At 42.8% G+C, this 18,988-nt stretch overlaps 1 protein-coding gene across 4 annotated transcripts in view; it reads right to left on the reverse strand.

Annotated features, from left to right (window-relative positions):
* LOC127623747 (fibronectin type III domain-containing protein 1-like) overlaps window positions 1-8,766 on the reverse strand; it is a 58,997-nt gene extending 50,231 nt beyond the window's left edge. For 3 of the 4 annotated variants that reach the window (XM_052098231.1, XM_052098230.1, XM_052098228.1), the window contains exons 1-4: window positions 8,641-8,766; window positions 3,123-3,317; window positions 2,923-3,009; window positions 1,070-1,129 (exon numbers count right to left, since the gene is read on the reverse strand). In XM_052098231.1, coding sequence (XP_051954191.1) covers window positions 1,070-1,129; window positions 2,923-3,009; window positions 3,123-3,317; window positions 8,641-8,713 — 415 coding nt within the window. In that variant the 5' untranslated portion in view covers window positions 8,714-8,766. The remainder of the gene's footprint in view (window positions 1-1,069; window positions 1,130-2,922; window positions 3,010-3,122; window positions 3,318-8,640) is intronic. The other variant, XM_052098229.1, reaches the window with a different exon arrangement.
* Between the last annotated feature and the right edge of the window lie 10,222 nt (window positions 8,767-18,988).

The raw sequence follows: 18,988 nt of genomic DNA on the forward strand, positions 1-18,988 counted from the left end.
TTTATGTGCTTTGCACCTGTTGTGAATCCAGCAGAAATTTTAAACCCTTCTCTACGCACATAACAAGAACACTTGCATTCAATTATTAGTGAATGACACCCACTGTTTTCACTAGGTCAACTTGCTATGTCCATTTCTGCCACTTCTTCCACCCCTCGCTGTTTGCTGATCATATGTATTACCTCAATTTCTTTCTAATTGAGAGGTTTTGGATGTGATAACAAGCTCCAGGTTCCAGAGATCAGCGGAGTTATGAGAGTCCATGTGTGGACTCAGCTGGGCTACATGTGGTCCTGCTTTTTTATATGTCTACTGCCAAAGTGATGACACAGAAATGATAACACAACAATGGTGGCTGTGAAACAGAATTGTGCTCTTCCTGCCACATTCTTGCCACACCAAGACAGAATGACACGAAGCATATGTCTTTTGTTAATCCAGTGGCAAAGCCAGATAAAAATTAGAGCAACTCTATGGCAACACCATCACAATAGCTAGCAAAGCACAAACATTGCCTGGACAACATTATGGGAAAACTAAGGAATAATATTTATGAAACACTATCCATAGCAAGGAAGTGTCAATCAGAAATGATTGCAGTTTTTGTATTCAAAATAATCAAAATACCCACATAATGTCTGTCCCCAGGTCTTTGTGCAGTATGTACAGAGTTATTTTTGGCAAGTGTAATGTATGTAGGCTACTGTATACTGGCCTAACATATCCAAATGTAATTCTATCTGTTGGACTCTCCATTTTATCCCCTTTGCTTGGTCAATAAATAAAAGCTTTGGTTTAACAAATTTACAACTGTCAAACTGCCCCTGTCTTTTCTGGAAAATGGGGAATAAGAGGTCTTTCTCTCCTGCATCCAAACATGACTCCAAACTTACAACCTTCTCAAGAGAGTAACTCTTGTAGTAAATATTTTCCATAAGCTTGCATATCTCATATCTCAATTGCGATGGGAATATGATTTTATGTTCCTTTGCGACCAGCTTTGTGATACATCTGCTAAAATTGTTGTACATCAGTCATAAACTACAACAAAAATGAAAAGCGGGCCTACCTGGAGAGGATCTGTTAAAAGGCTCGACAGCAAAGCCATCCAATTTCACCCACTCTCCCCCTGCAGAAATAAAATAATAATGTGGTTACACAAACGTTAAATACATGGGACCATCTCACCTCATACAACAATTCCATTACAGGAACTTTTTAGACTGAATTAATGGACAAAATTTGAATTATGTTACATTAAAAAGTTGAAATGTCACATAAAAATTAAACAACCAGTTATCCTTAAAACAGTGAGCTGAAACACCAAATATGTTCACTACTGCTAAACACGTCCTCAGCCAAACATATTTATGAACTGTTAGCAGGATTATTAATGGATGCTTCTATTATGACAGATGTTTTGGGAAAGGGCTGTGGGACTTGAAGCAATATGCCCAAATCCTGTTTGTTGGAGACGGACATGAACATACTTAAAAATATTATGTGAAAAGAATTTATGTGGCGTGCGTTGGACGAATGACTGGCAACCACAACACAAGGTTTAAGGTTTTTTATTTGAGCTTTGGGCTGGATACAAAAGTAAAAGACTGGCCACATAAATACTCTATCTCTGGGGAGGTCAATCTCACCAGATGCCAACAGTGAATGGAGTTATTTGAAAAACAGGAATGACTATATATTCTTACACCCTCAGTCTACGCATGAGTGTGTGTTAGCTATCAAGTCTGGTTTAATATTGTCCCATAAACAATGAGCAGAGAGAGCCTTTAAAGTTATAAATACTTTTCCTTGGAAAAGTCCTTAAACAATCCCTGTTATCTCCTCTAGGATCTGTATAACTTGTCTAAATAATGAAGCTCATAGAAGTGTAAAAGTCATTCAATGACATTCATGTGTGTAGAAGAATAATAATTTTTGTTTTGTGAAACTTAAAGCTGAAGTGTGAAGCTTTTTCGATTTTAAAATACTTTCTCATACCCCAACTTAATATGTAGAGACAACTATAACATTATAGTTGAAAAATGTGTTGCTTTAAAATATTACTCATTTGGTGGCACAGAAATTACACATTTAGCTTTAAAGGTGTAGTGTGAAATTTGTGTTATTCTAGCAGCAAACAGAATTGCAAAACAATTAAATAAAGTTTAATTTACTTTCTCCACGCCACTAGCTATCTCCTTTGAGTGTGCTTTTGTTTTTTTAACGATTCTTACAGATAATGATAACCATTGCTTTTGTCTTACCGAATGAGGTAACCTGCCAGCAAATCCCAAGCAGGTATAGCTGCAGGCCAGAGATCTCCAATTGGGGGGGCGGAATCTACAAAGGTGGGTGGGGCTACTCAATAGGGGGCGTGGTTACTCCAAAAGGGGTCTGGGCCAACTCTAGAAGGCGGCGACACCTCCACGTATGGTTAGGGAGCAGGTTAGATTGGGGCTCTCTATACTTTTGCTGGTGGTTTGGAGCTTCCACCCCTTTTTGGAGCTCTGCCTAGAGCTATATCCTTCAAGAAAATCTGCCCGCTGTCTTCGTGTGCACCTTTTGCAAAGAGTGGACACTAAACAATCTAGCCCACTGTCTAAATTTAATTATACGTAAGAAGTTTTTAACAGCTGATTTTTTCATTTAGTTGTATATAGCTACATATTTTATTTTTGAATATGATGTCCAGACCTCAGTGACCTCATAGCTGGTTATGGTCATGGTTGTCTCTGCATAATAAGCTGAGAGAGTAGCAAGTATTTTACCATCCATAAAATATATACACTTCACCTTGCATACATGCCTTTTATGTGTTTTACGGCCATATGTTTCCATGCACCAGTGCAAAATAGTGAAAAGAAAGTCACAAATAGTCATAGAGAATCATGCAGTTCTCTCTATACACAAGCAAGCACACACCTCCTGGAGTCTCTGCCCTGTAGACAGGTTTACTCATCCCATCCTTATTTTCTGCACTCATCTTGAGAAAATGCAGGACTCCAGGCTCTAAAACACAACATGCACATGAGAGAACTATGCTGAGAAGCCTGATATAGTGGTCAAATACTCAATGTAATCTCTAGCTATTTATCTATAGAATGAATTATTTGCGCTCTTACCTACGTCGTCTAGTACCTCGGACCGTCTGTCCTTGTCCACAGTGACAAAGTGTAATGACTTCATGGACTTCCCGTAGCCGATGCTGTAGCTGTCTACTGGCCGTCCATCCAGCTCACTGGGTGGATCCCATGTGACCTTTAAGCCCTTATTAACCGACGTCAGCTTCACATTACGTGGTGGCAATGGCTTAGAACCTGAGAGAGAGTGAAGCAATGTTGCCTGTCAGTAACATTTCGCTATAAAATTATTGAATTCCGCAATTCAAAATTGAAAATCCAGATAAATTCCTGCCTTACAGTTTTATTTAAAATAAAATTGCAACTAGGAGTAATACATTTATTGCACTTTTTCAACCCCTTTGAATTTACTTCCTGATTAACTAGAATATGATAGAAATTTTGACAACAAGTTAAATGGATGGGGAACAGATTTTACGATTAAAAAAAATTCACAGTGGGCAAAATCAGTGAGTTACAGTTTGTGTTGAGGTCCTGATCACCTTAAAGGAGTTTACTATGGAGTTTGTTACAATTTTTTTTTTACATGATTTATTGATTTATCTGAAATTATTTTAGTATGTGTAAAGAAATACAATATAGTTATATAAGAGACATGAGACGGAGCACCTATGTAGGAAGTAATTTGCTTGGAACAATGGTCAGTTATACAGTTTAACAGTCATTATATAGAAATATTTTACTGCAGAATGCTGCGATCGACAAAGAACTGTGTAATAATTAAAAAGGGTACATAAACCCAGCATGATTGTTACCTTAGTGGTAGTCTTACTCGGAGTAAACCAGATTAGGAAACATTTTACAGTATGCTTGTGGAGCCTGGACATGAATGTGCATGCCTACTATTTACTGTAAATTGGTATGAATAGAACTTGAACTAGTGTTATTAGGACTCCTACAGCTCCATCAAATTATTAAACTGGGAACTCAGTCTGGAGTTCTTGAGTGTGCTCAGACTGTTTTTCAAATTCTGCTTAGAGTTGAAGTGAGCAAATCTCTCATCACTGTGCCTGTTTACTGTACATAAATAGCATGATTCTGGCTTCAAGCCCTGTGAGAAAGATCAATTTCTTTTGTTTTTATTTAAGTGTACACACAGACGCAGGTCTCTCATTCACTGCTTTATAATGTCACATTGGCAATAAACACATCCCACCACATCACACATGTCAGTGGAATAACCACAACTATACACACACACACACACACACACACACACACACACACACACCACAGAAATGTCAAACCACAGTCTGTGACTTGGCCCATATTAAAATGTATGATGTAGGGTGGGATCACATTTTTATTAAATCAAACCATGTAAAACACAAGAATTAGATTTTACCCCTAAAATAAACAGTTTATCCTGCAGGAAACTAACCGAGGCTCTAACATCATGATCTAGATGCGTGAACATCACCTACACAAAACTGCAATAGAGAGTGATAATTCTGTTGTTGCTATTTAAATTATACAACAGCATACATCAAGCACAACTGATTTTATTTCTAGTGAATTTGCACACGTTTGTGTTGAAAGTTAGAATAAATTTGCATTGAAACCCCAATAGAAGAGAAAGGTATTTCTAAGAAGAAGAAAAAATTCTGCTAAACATCAGGCCAAGACCTTCCCTATGATGATGTGTTTATTTGAATTGTGAAAGTAAATGCCCAATTGTATTAGAATGTTTGTATAAGGACCCATGGAAAGACTTGCAGGGCAAGCACCAATGTCTCAGTGAAAGACATCAACAAACTGTCAACAAACGCTCTCTCTCCGATTATTTTCATTCAGACAAAACTTACTAGATATTTTTACTCTGGATTATAAATATACATTAAGTGACAACTAGTAAGTCTATTTATCTGTCTGTCCATCCATCCGTCCCTTTTTCTCTCTAGATATTTGTAGTGTAAAATTAATACTTTCTAGTTTTGTATCGTATGATACGATGTCCACGATACAATACCATATGTATCGTACGATACTGTGACAGTTTACAAGCTCTCTTGCTGAAGGAGGAAGCGGGAGCCAGATAAACACTTTCACAGTCCCACACACACACACACACACACACACACTGGTTTTTCAGCCGAACATTCAACACGCACACAGTCCGATTGTGTGTCACTCACTCTTCCCTCCAGCAGTCTGGATTGCCCTTTTAGCCCTCTCCACTCTCACTGCAAACATAAAACAGCTATAAGAGGTGATTTCCCACAGGTATCAATGCTTACTGTTCTGTCTCTCCCAGCCTCGCTCTCTACAAACGTCACTCGGCCATGCCCCCATTACCACAGATACATAAGCAAACATTTTATAGTGTAATTTAAACCAAGCAGTGCAACATTGAGAGCTGCAGAAACAGTTTCCTCCATGGAGAGGTGCATCTATAGTACATAGGCGAGAAGATCGATGGCAAACGGCAAGTAGATTGTATCGTTACAGCTTGTCGAATTTTCCAAACAACATCGTCATGTCCGAGCGCTATAGTACATTTAGTTTTATTTACGCTGACATCACCACAAAAATCTGTGGACTTGTGATGCAGAAACACCTCTCCCAGATGACACTGCGCAAAATGCTCATAAGTAAAAAAATAAATAAAAAAAAGCTTATTCAAAAATCTGACATTTCTAAGAAACCCATGATTACATGAGACTTATTATTCTCTGGTTTTCTTGTTGAAATGTAATCAAGTATGACTACAACACTTGCACAAATCTTATATTATATATTATAATATATTATTATATTACATGCATCGTTAAACATGGGGAAGAAGGTAAAACGTGTGAACAATACAAATTAAATAAATGCAGGGCTGTTTAAGTTACTAGAGTAATACGTTTTGTTTCCAATATCAGACACTGTTGTGTCATTTACGATTTAAAATAAATTTATGCTGAATACATTTTTAGTTTTCAACCTGAGCTACAAAATGCCCAGTTGCTCACTAGGTGCAGCTGATGATGGACTGCACTCAAACACCTGAATGATAGGTTGAGCGTGTGCTTTGTGTCAACTGGATGTCGACATCTTGTGCCGTAATGCACATCAGACTGAGTTTCTATACACTCCGGCTAGCTTAAAACCTTGCGCATGTCAATCAAAGACCTTCCACAAATTCTTAGGTGAAAATCTGATGCAAGATTACATTTCAGTAGCTGGTCAGGGCATGAATTTTCTCTCTCTCTCTCCCTTTCTGGCAGAACTAATGCCAGAAAACACAGCCTTATCCTTACCGGAATATCAACAAATGCAATGTTATAGTGCAGGGTGGTGGAACAAAACCCTGAGCCTCATTCTTTCCAATATATCTTTTATTTGTCAAGCAGATGAAGATGAAGTTGGGAACCGTAAAGAGTTCTAGCATTTCGCAAAAGTGCTTTGTCCTTTAACATCCGCTATTCTATACTGTCTCCAGAACTTCATACTGTATAAGGAGCCAAACAAGGGGCTGGTTGCTTTAAAAATAAACTTCCAAATTTGTGACCATCACTCTCATGATATTCTGAACCTGCATGACTTTCTTCCGTGGGACACAAAAGGAGATGTTAGGCAGAATGTCGATGCATCTTTTTTTTCTTCATAAAATTAAAGTGCATGGTGACAGAGGCTAACATATCCTTGTTTTTGTTCCCTGGAAGAAAGAAAGAAAGCCCTAAAGATTTGGACATAAGGTTGAGTAGATAATGGTATAATTTTAAATTTGGGGTGAATCTCTATAAGTTTTAGTTGTGTTGAATGTATTTTGTTTGTAAAAGGAGAGGGGAAGACTGGATAATATGCAGCTGCTGATAGCAGTCTCAGGCTGCACTTGGTGACCTCATATAAAGAACATTTGCAAAACAGAAAAAGCAAGTGAGAGCAGAAAAGAAAGAAAAAAGGCCATTGTAACGTGGCAGCTAACACAGCTCAGTAGGACTTAGCTACTACTTTTCTCATCCAAGATTCCTTTGCTCCATTACATTCTCCCCAAATGTAAGAGTTACAAGGAGAGTGAAAATTAGTCAGTGAGAGAAAAGGAGAAGGAAATGTGACTGAAAATTCTTTCTAGAACTGAAAGCAAAAGGATGTCTAAAACATCTGTGCTGCGGATATTTTAGAGAAGGTAAGCTGATTTTTGAAAAAGGTCATCGATCTATCTATCTATCTATCTATCTATCTATCTACTTACCTACCTACCTATCTATCCGCCCATCCATCCATCTGCATTTTTATGACACTCAGTAATGGCTAGGAGCTGAGGACTTACAATCACTCAAAAATTATTAAGATTTATACATTTCAATTTCATAACAAAATTCCATGAAATTGAATTGTAATCTTTAACTAAATAAAATAAACAAATATTTTAAGTTTTAGACATTTAATTTGACCATTCAATTGTATGGAATTTTGTTTAAATGCATAAATCTTAAAGAAATAGGCTAAAATATTTTTTGAATGTACATAAGGCTGGCCACAAATTCTATAACTCACATAAATGTCAAGACCTGTTCATGAAATGTTATAATAACACTAACCGGAAGCTGGACTCATAATTACCATTCATTAAAAGGGACTGATTAGAGATTCTTTACATACAGTAATTATCCTTGTTTTGGTGATCGAAAAGTACATTTCTTCAGGACTAATGTGTGAGCCAGAGCATCTGTCACAAGAGAATATTTCCTTACACCCTAATGTCATTGGCAATCGAGGGTCACGATTCTGGCCACTAAGGATATGTTTGTCTCAGTCAGATAAGATCATTCTTTTGGCACAGTTTTGACAGTTGGATATCAATTCTCAATACTGATTTTAAAGGATATGATTTTAACCAAAGAGCATACGATCTGCCCATTGGCAAATTGTAATCAATTGGGAGCAAATCTCATTTAGATTCTGCTTATGAATTAATGGCATCCTCCACAATAAGCATTATCATTTTTTACACTACTTGAGTGCCCTTGCAAGGAATTATGAATAACTTCATATTTGCCTTTTTGAAATTGATAAAAATGGACACAAAAATGAACGTTTTCTTTAAAAACTTCAATACAATAAAGATTTAGAATCTTGTGCACCTGCCAATGACTCAGCTGTCCAACCACTGAGTCCCCTCTAAAGTGATTTGTAGTTCGCAATTGTTTTGATAAAGGTCTGGCACATGGTCTCCAAGCATACCCAACGCAAAGATAAAATAAACAGGAATCAGACCACAAAATTTACAAATGCACAGGTGAAATCCTGTAAACTACCTGTCATAAGTGCTTATAAATAATAGCTAATCCTTACAGTACAGTTTCACCAGGAATACGCCGCCATGTAGAGAAATCCCTGACCATTTTACTAGACAAAAAAGTGTTTTTAAATAACGTTATGTTTGAAATAATACAAAATAAACACACCTGAAACAACTTAAACGTTCAAACTATTCTAAATCACAGACATGAATTTGGCTTTTGTTAATTGATGTTTACTGTAATTAAACGAGATATGAAGATACACTTACCAGATAATATTGCGCTCTGGGTACACAGTGTGACCAGGAGCCCGAGAAGAGCCCTTGCCCGTGCAGGAGACATTGCAAATAGTGCTTCAGTATTACCGTGATCCGCTACTCTGAGGCAAGGAGGTATGTGCGATGCTCGGAAGTTTTCACACCGTCAGTCTGTGCGCTCTTACCCAGACGCTGTCTCCCTCTTCTGGGGACGAACGGGACTTTGGGCTACCCAAATATTTGCAGACCAAGGCGATGGAAAGTGTTTGAAAATGTACTCATTCTTAACTGGAGCTAGGTTATCATGTCCTTTTCATTTTTATAGTGTGTTTTCTTAAACCTCATTATGCGTTTCTTGCATATTATATTGCAGTCCGTGGTAAAATGATCGATAGTTTGGTTAAAATCATCTCCTTTAACATTATTGTTAAAATGTGAGGTTTTTGTTCGCAATTACCTACGTGACGCCACAGCGCCTTCATGTGCTATCAGAATTTTCCTACTTCCGACTCTAAAGAGGTAATTACGAATATGTTGTGTTGCTTTGTTGTCGGAAAGAACAGGATACATGCACGACGTCAGGTTCATTCATACATATTTCTTAAAGGAACTTTTATTTTTTATACCATATGTTACGTGCTGCAGCGTATTTCTATTGTTTTCTTTTCTCCCATTCATCTTCACAGTCATTATTCTTAGGTTCAGTGATTGGTTATTCATCCTGTCAATCATCATTAGTTTACGTGACAACTTTCCCCTCAAGGAACCAATCCGGACTCTCCTTCTCTCTATAAAACCTGGAAGTGACAACACTGCAGTAGGCTTGTTTATCTCTCTTTTGTCTTTGGACTTGTAATAGCTGCTGTGATGTGTTAGTGAGACAATCATTTTTGTTACTTGGTGTATCTGTTGTGACATTGCTTCACTTTGATCAATTATACAAAAACTAACTTTTTGGACCTTGAGAGTGGAGATAGGGTAGTATGTCACGTGATCTACACTACGCTACGTAGAATTTGAATTGTCTAAACACACCAGGTAAGGAGCGGGTGCTATCCTCTGTATTTTTGACGTTTGTTTAGTTAGAGTAGTTTAAGTATTGTTTTCATATTCTTATTTTCTGTTACCTTGAGATTTATAGATATAAGATATTAGTTCCCTTATGGAGAGGTCTCTCCTATTGCGTAAGTAGCTTACGCTATGGGAAAACTCAGTTTCTCGAGAAATATTGAAGTCTTTATGTAAAACGCATTGCAGCTGCACAGCAGACAGTGATGAGCGAGGCAGCTCGGTCATTGGCTGTGCTGCGGCAACTGCTCGAACCAATGACGGGCGATTGGTGGCGCGCCCCGCTTTCGCGCGCTCATAGCCTGCTGAAATTAGCATATGAGGGCTATATAATGAGCATCCCGTCATTCCGGTTCTTTAGATTTAATCTCCTTCAGCGAAGACCTTCTCTTTGCTGGATCCTCCGGATTGTTGGAGTCTTTCGCCGCTGTTGAAAAGCTACAGCGGGACTGCTAAGAGGACGCCGGCTCCTTCAGCCGCCTTCGAAGCCTTCTGCTACGCCATCCGGCGCGCATCGCATATCCTTTTACTAAGCATATCCTTTTACTGCAAGCGCTCGCCCCGGCGACGCTTTTTTAAGTAAAAGAGTGATGTTTCTAAGGCGTTGTTTCAGATGCCTTCAGCCTGCGCCTCGTGCAGAGGCCCTCTTCCTGACGGGGATCATCACATCATTTGCACTCGCTGCCTGGGACCAGACCACGCAGAAGCTGCACTCATTCAGGGCGGATGCCCCGAATGCGACTCACTGGGCCTCGCCGGGCTGCGCGCTCACTTTGCCGTTTTCACCGCAAGCGAGCCGGTTGCCACCGTGCTGCCACCTCTGTTCGAGCCGCGCAAGAAAAAGCGCCGCTCACAGAGGCTGCCAGAGCACGTAGACTTCGGTGACGTCACGCCGGCTCAGTCCCCGCGTGCTTCACCGCTACCAGAGATCTACCCGCCGCCCACGAGAGCGGACCAGCACCCCTCCAACAGAGCGGTGGGTCTCGTCTCGTTCGGCGTGCCAGGGGACGACGATGGAAAGGATGACATTCTTTCTATTGACGCTGCATCCAACGACTGGCGCGGTGCCCGCGCTCGTGTCCGCTGATGTCGATGGCGCGGGGTCGAACGAGCCCGGGCACCAGCATGGAAGAGACCGCCTCAGCAGCAGCGAGCAAAACGTGTAAAACATTACCCAGTCCCCTTACAGGCGGCTGGAAATGTCTGTACAGCAGTCGATGGGCCAGTCACAGAACTCGCTCACCTGCACTCAAACACTGTGTTAACGGCAACACACAGAAAACACAAAAATCATTTTCTGCCTGTGTCACTAAGGGGTCACGTGTCCACGCTAAAGTGCGCACTCCCACTTATCAATACTGTCCAAACAGTGCCAAATACTTCCCCAGCTCCAGCTGGACGACCCATAAATGTAGATCGTGTGCCTACTGTCATGTATGCACCACTACACACAAGCACTGTTCCCACAGTTATAAACGCTTCCCCAGTAAAAGCGGGAAGTACTATAAGTATAGGGCGCGTGCCTGCTGTCATGCACGCACCCCTACACACACATACCCATACAGTTTCACACAGCTCTCTAAATGCCGCAAGCATCACAGATGCAATGCGCGAGCTAAGAAACTCCCCGCTAAATGCGGAAAGCTTTATGTGGCGCGCGTGCCTACCACAGTATGCACCCCCACCCATAAGCGCTGCCCATACAGTTCCAAACAGAGCCGCGAGCATCACAGATGCGACGCGCGGGCCAAGAAACTCCCCGCTAAGAGCGGGAAGCTTTATGGAAGTGGCGCGCGTGCCTATGTATGCACCCCCAACCGTAAACACTGTAGTTTCTAACATTTCTCCGGCTCTTTCTGCAGATCATTACGGAGATAACGCGCGTGCCTGTAATCTCACACGCACTCAACAAAGCTGTTCAGCACGCGCACGCGCCTCTGAGAGCTGTAAGCTCAGTGTAGAACATTAGAACATTACCCAGTCCCCTTACAGGCGGTTGGAAATGTCTATACAGCACTCAATGGGCCAGTCATAAAACTCGCTCACCTGCAATCAAACGCCGTTTTCACGGCGACACACAGAAATCACTAAAAGAGTCATTTTCTGCCTGTGTCACTAAGGGTTCACATGTCCACACTAACGTGCGCATTCCCACATATCAATACTGTCCAAACAGTGCCAAACACCATCCCAGCTCAGGCTGGATGTCTCAAATATGTAGATCGTGTGCCTATTGTCATGTATGCACCACTACACACAAGCACTGTTCCCACAGTTATAAACACTTCCCCAGTAAAAACGGGAAGTGCTATAAGTGTAGCGCGTGTGCCTGCTGTATTGCACGCACCCCTACACACAGCTACCCACACAGTTTCAAACAGCTATGCCACAAACATCACAGATGTAATGCGCGAGCTAAGAAACTCCCCGCTAAATGCGGAAAGCTTTATGAACGTGGCGCGCGTGCCCATAATGATGAATGCACCCCCACTTCAAAACACTGTTCATACAGTTTCAAGCACTCATGCTGTCAGCATTTCGGAAATAGCGCATGTGCCTGTACTCTCACACGCACCTCTGCACTCGGCACTCAATACAGCTGCTCAGCGCGCACCTGCGCCTCTGAGAGCCGTAGATTCTGTGTTAGCACAAAGCGATTTGCCGGCGGGGCCCATACGTCACTGCGACACCCCCAGCCGGCATTCAGCCCATATCTGTGCGAGCAGAAGCCTGGGAAAAAATCCCCGACATGCCGAAATGGGATTTTGAACATAATAAAACACGGATACTCACTTCAATTCGCTCGCAGACCACCCCGCTGGTCGAGACGAAAGTGAGGAAAGATGTGTCACATGTTCTACACACCGAGGTGCTCAAACTGATAGAGAAGGGCGCTATAGAAACTGTTCCTCCCTCTTTGAGCGAGGCGGGTTTTAACAGCCGCTATTTTCTCGTCCCGAAAAAGGACGGTGGCCTTCGCCCCATCTTGGATCTCAGACATCTGAACAAAGCGTTAATGATTCGCTCGTTCAGAATGTTAACAACCAAACACATCCTCGCGCAAGTTCGCCCCGGGGATTGGTTTCTATCAGTGGATTTGAAAGACGCTTACTTTCACATCCCGATAGCGCCTCATCACAGGCCCTTTCTGAGATTTGCTTTCGAGGGACAGTCATACCAGTACACAGTACTACCATTCGGCCTATCATTGGCCCCCCGTACATTCACGAAATGTATGGATGCAGCACTTTCCCCCCTGAGACAGCGGGGAGTGCGGATACTGAATTACCTCGATGATTGGCTAATCATAGCACAATCAGAGGTTCAGTTAATGACACACAGATCTTGGGACTATCAGCCATTTACAATGCCTGGGTCTGAGAATAAATTTTGCAAAGAGCGTGCTATCCCCCAGCCAGAATATTTCTTTTCTGGGAATAGTGCTAGACTCAGTGCAGATGACAGCGCGCCTCTCATCAGAGCGCGCGCTTTCTATTCGACGCCTTGCAACATCGTTCAGAACGGGCGCGCACGCCCCCGTCAAACCATTTCAGAGAATGCTCGGCCTCATGGCCTTGGCATCAGCTGTACTCCAGCTAGGATTGTTGCACACGCGTCCTCTCCAGCGCTGGCTCAAGAGCCACGTCCCCACTCACGCGTGGCGCTCAGGCCATTTTTTGATCAGAGCGAATCACGGCTGTATAAAAGCCCTGACGCCCTGGAAAGCCATAAAATGGTATCAAACCGGCATGAGTCTGGGCGTGAATACGCGGAGAAAAATGATCACGACAGATGCCTCCAAAATAGGATGGGGGGCCCTTTACGAGGGCAGGCCTTTTTCCGGTTTTTGGTCAAACCCGGAAAAGCGCCTACACATAAACTGTCTGGAAATGAAAGCGGTCGCCTTGGCTCTCAGAGCCCTGCTTCCGTACCTGCAAAAACGAACACGTCCTGGTCCGAACGGACAACATGACGGTAGTTTCATATATAAATCGCCAAGGTGGACTCAGGTCGAGCTCCCTGCACTCTATGGCCAGGGAGCTCATTCTATGGTCACAACACCACCTGCGCTCGCTAAGAGCAGCGCACGTGCCAGGCGTCCTGAACCAAGGAGCGGACATGCTATCCAGAGACAAAGTTCTCCCAGGAGAATGGTCTCTCCACCCTCTGACGGTTCAGTGGTTATGGCGAACCTTTGGCGAGGTGGAGGGTCGCCTCCAAGGAAAACGCGCACTGCCCTCTCTTCTCAAAAGCACGGACGCGCTCGCCCAAGTTTGGCCGAGCCGCCCCTTGTATGCTTTTCCCCCGATCGCGATGCTGCCTCAGGTCATCAGTCGGATCAGGGAGGTGAAATGTGCAGTGCTCCTGGTAGCCCCACTCTGGAAAAACCAGACGTGCTTTCCAGAGCTGGTACAGATGATGCAATCTGCCCCATGGCCGATTCTGCTGAGGCAAGACCTCCTTGGACAGGCCAGCGGGATGATTCTTCATCCCCGCCCCGATCTGTGGGCCCTCCATGCATGGCCCCTCAACGGGTTCCCGAGAACCTCCCCAGTGGAGTTCTGAAAACCATTGCTGAGGCACGAGCCCCCTCTACGAGGCGCTTGTATGCCCAAAAGTGGAAAGTGTTCAGTGACTGGTGTGATACCAAGAGCTTGAACCCCAAAACGTGCGAGATACCGAGCGTACTCGCCTTTTTGCAGGAGCTGCTGGAGGCGGGCCACACACCCTCCATGCTCAAAGTCTATGTGGCTGCCATAGCGGCATCACACAGTCCTGATAAAGAACATTCATTAGGAAAAAACGATCTGATCGTTCGTTTCCTAAGAGGCGCTAGGAGGATGAACCCTCCTCGCCCACCTTCGGTGCCGATCTGGGACCTGGCCACGGTCCTGCACGCACTCAAAGGTGCCCCGTTCGAACCTCTCCGAACCGTGCACCTCAAGCAGCTCTCGCTCAAAACCACGCTCTTGCTGGCACTCGCTTCAGTTAAAAGAGTGGGCGACCTGCACGCGCTGTCATCAAGCGCTGCTTGCCAGGAATTTGGACCTAACGACTGCAGAGTTGTCCTTAGGCCAAAGCACGGGTATATTCCTAAGGTGCTCTCCACTCCCTTCAGAGCACAGGTGATATCTCTGGCAGTGCTATCGTCCTCAGCAGACGAAGGCGACGCAAATTTACTCTGCCTGGTCAGGGCGCTCAGAGTATATTTGGAACGTTCTGCCCTGTTCAGACAAACGGAACAATTATTTGTATGCTTTGGCGGCCGAACTAAGGGTCTCGCTGTTTCAAAGCAACGAATATCGCGCTGGATAGTGGATGCTATAGCGCTAGCTTATGAAGCCAAGGGCCTTCAATGCCCCTTAGGCGTCAGAGCTCACTCTACGAGGAGCATGGCCTCCTCGTGGGCATGGTCGAGTGGGATACCCATTTAAGATATTTGTGCTGCGGCAGGCTGGGCCTCGCCTTCGACATTTATCAGGTTTTATAACCTACAGGTCCCCTCACTACATTCCAACATTCTATCAGTCTGACTGTGGAATGAGCTGGAGTATGTACATGCTGGGCATTATCTCCTCCCTTATAAGGTCCGTCTCTGACCGACTTAGAGGGTTTATTATGCGTACCAGTACACAAAAAACTCAGTACATAAGATGTGTACTTGTGTTTGTACAAGGAGCGCCCCACCTTGTAGGTAAGGGCGCCCTGTCATACCCCACTAAATAGCTCGCCTCTGGCCGGCTCGTGGAATAATCACTTTGCTTTAAGGCTCAGGCACCTGCCTCTGGCTTTATACAGCGAAGTCAGCACGCACGGCATTTTACATGGGGTTCCCATAGCGTAAGCCACTTACGCAATAGGAGAGACCTCTCGATAACGGAACGACTCGGTTACTAACGTAACCTCGGTTCCCTGAGAGAGGGAACGACTATTGCGTAAGCTGCCGTGCCTGTGCTTGGTCAGTCGCTTCAGTCGATTGAACCTAAAGAACCGGAATGACGGGATGCTCATTATATAGCCCTCATATGCTAATTTCAGCAGGCTATGAGCGCTGAAGCGGGAGCGCCCCATTGGTGGCGCGTTCTAAATCGCCCCGTCATTGGTTCGAGCAGTTGCCGCAGCACAGCCAATGACCGAGCTGCCTCGCTCATCACTGTCTGCTGTGCAGCTGCAATGCGTTTTACATAAAGACTTCAATATTTCTCGAGAAACGGAGTTTTCCCATAGCGTAAGCTACTTACGCAATAGTCGTTCCCGCTCTCAGGGAACCGAGGTTACGTTAGTAACAGAGTCGTTTTGTTTTGCTGATTTCTTTGCTTTAGCACCGCTCATTGTCCTTTACTCCTTTGTCTGGTTTGTTATTTGTTTTGTCCTACCATTTGTACATATTTTGTAAATAGATATTGGTGGTTTCACTATTAGCTCTGTAAATAAGATTGGGTGTATTGCTATGATTCATTACAAATAACTATATTTAGCAGTAACCCATATCTGTCTCTGCCTGATTCATTCCACCACACAAGTTTTCGGTAACTGAACCCGTTTTCTTTTCATTTAATTCTCTTAAATTAGTTAATCTTTTCACTATATGTTACGTACTCTTAAATCCTCTAGACAACTAAAAGGGGGACGTAGCACCATAATACATATTTCTCAGTTAGCTTGCTGACGATAATGGAATTTTGATCAAATACAAGCTATTTTCACAGTGTAAAAATGTACAACATGCATAGAATGGTTGCTGATATACATAAATGAATATGACCAAGACGGTAGGCACTAACAATTAACAACTCTGGATTTTGTTTTTTCCAGCATGCCACACAGCCAGGTCAATCAATAAATAGAATAGAAGCCTTTATTTTGGTCACACATTTTACATAAATTTTTGCATATATACAGTGAAATGTATTTGTTTTCACATATCCCAGCAAAGCTGGCGTCGGAGTGCAGAGTCAGCCATGATATAGCACCCCTGGAGCAGATAGGCTCAAGGGCCTTGCTCAAGGGCCCAACAATGGCATCTTGGGGCTTGAACCTCCCCAACCTTCTGGTCAGTAACCCAGAGCCTCAACTGCTGAGCCACCATTGCCCCTAATATGTGGCTGGATAAAGGACCACCGGATCAAGACCCTGTCATGGCCAGCCCAATCTCCAGACCTGAACCCTATTGAAAACCTCAGGAATGTGATCAAGAGGAAGATGGATGACCACAAGCCATCAAACTAAGCTGAGCTGCTTGAATTCTTGTACCAGGAGTGGCATAATGTCACCCAACAGCAATGTGAAAGACTGGTAGAGAGCATGCCAAGATGCATGAAAGCTGTGATAGAAAATCAGTGTTATTCCACCAAATATTGATTTATTTATAACTCTTCCTAAGTTAAAAAATTAGATGTTTAAAAATGAATATTAACTTGTTTTCTTTGAATTATTCAAGGTCTGAGAACACTACATCCAGAGGCGGACTGGCCATAGGGAGAACCGGGAGTTTTCTCGGTGGGCCGGCTGCTAAACGGGGCAGAGCAGGCGGCACTAAGCTGAAACGGGCTGCTGTGTGATTCCAAACGAGCCGCAACTGGCTGAAGAGGGCCACAAATGGTGCCACAATATACTGAAGGGGGTTGCAGAAAAGGACAGTGACAACCCACGCATGGTATTACCTTATAAATATTGCATGACTATAAGATCAAAGAAGTGCATTTTTTAAATCTTGCACAAAATTTCCCCTTGTAACATACTTGTATCTACTGTAAGAATTCTGATGTAATTAACTAATGTACCAGGAATCCAAGTATTGTATAGGTAGATGTCTATTAGTGTGATGTCTAAATAGCAAACATTCACTATTCTTTTAGCAGAAGCAAGTTTGCTGATGATGATCAATAATTAAGGAAAAATATACAGTCAGCGAGTCATTATCTTAAAATTTAGACATCACACTAATGTACTATCTGTACAATACTTGAATACCTGGTAAAACTTTACATTGTTGAGCACAAAGTAGTCTTCATCAATAATATATGTTAGTATATCAGTAAAGGAAAATGTATTGATAAGTATGGCACTGTGGCTTCACGTAATTGCGTACAAAAACCTCACATTTCATTGGCAAGGCATCAACCAAATACTGGTCTTGCTCTCTCGCATCTGTATTTACAAGTGCAAAAGTGAGTTTTGCTACAGATGTTTCGCAAAATAGTTGCAAAGGTCAAGGCTGAAGATTTAAAGTTACAGTGCCAGATTTGAGAGGTTGTAAGTGCCGATTTGTGGTTGTACTGCAAAAATGTATTAAAGTGCAAAAGTTAATGTGTAGTACAAGTTTGTCTGTAGTTGAATTTATGTGAATGTCCTTTTACATATTTTTTACTTCTTGTCTGCAATTGTGAATTTAGAACACAAGCTTTGAATTATAGTCTGTGAGTGCAGATTGCAACATTCAACTTTTACAAGTTTTCACATCGGTGCTGTGTGTACATTTCAACTTACGAGTACAAATATTAATTGGAAAAGTTCTCAAATAAAATATGCAAGCTCTCGAGTTTTGCTACTGATTTATCTTCATATCTTTCTCCCACTGCGAGATCTGTGTGGGGGCAGGGTGGTACATTTGGGGCACCTTTCTCCCATCACAATCTTCCAAGCCAGGGGTGGGGTGGCACGATTTGGGGCACCTTTCTCCAATCGTGATCCTGTGAGCCAGGGGTGGGGTGGCATGATTTGGGGTACTGTTCTCCCATCACAGACTTGTGAGCCAGGGGCGGGCCTGCACAAATAGGGGCACCTTTCTCCCATCGCAGTCTTGCAAGGTCTTTGCGGGGTGGGCAGGAAAGTACCCTGTTGTGCCACCCCAGCATCAAAAATTGTTGATACTAATAGTTAGACATTTATGTCTTCTTGAAGCATGTAACCATTGTGTTTGTTGAAGAAGCTCAAATTAGAGAAGGGACCAACAGATTTTTCCTCGTCATTACTTATGTGTTTATTTATTTATTGTAATAAGTTTGTATGGTGGCAGGCAATTTTAGCTGTGGCAGACTCTGTGAGACTTCATATTCTTCTTTTGAGGCAGGCTGCCATACTGCAGACATGATATAATCTCTTATTAAATGACATGGGGGGAAAATTAGGACAATATATTGTTAACAATAAATGTGGTTTTACTTGACTTGAACATAAATTCTTGAAGACTCCAGACACAAACCAGCAGCTCAACATGTACGTAACTGAACATAAAACCCCCACAGACAGCAGAGCTCCACAGTTAACCCTGAGTAATGAATCAGCATAA

This window comes from Xyrauchen texanus, chromosome 30 (genome assembly GCF_025860055.1).
Source record: "Xyrauchen texanus isolate HMW12.3.18 chromosome 30, RBS_HiC_50CHRs, whole genome shotgun sequence".
Lineage (NCBI taxonomy): Eukaryota > Metazoa > Chordata > Actinopteri > Cypriniformes > Catostomidae > Xyrauchen > Xyrauchen texanus.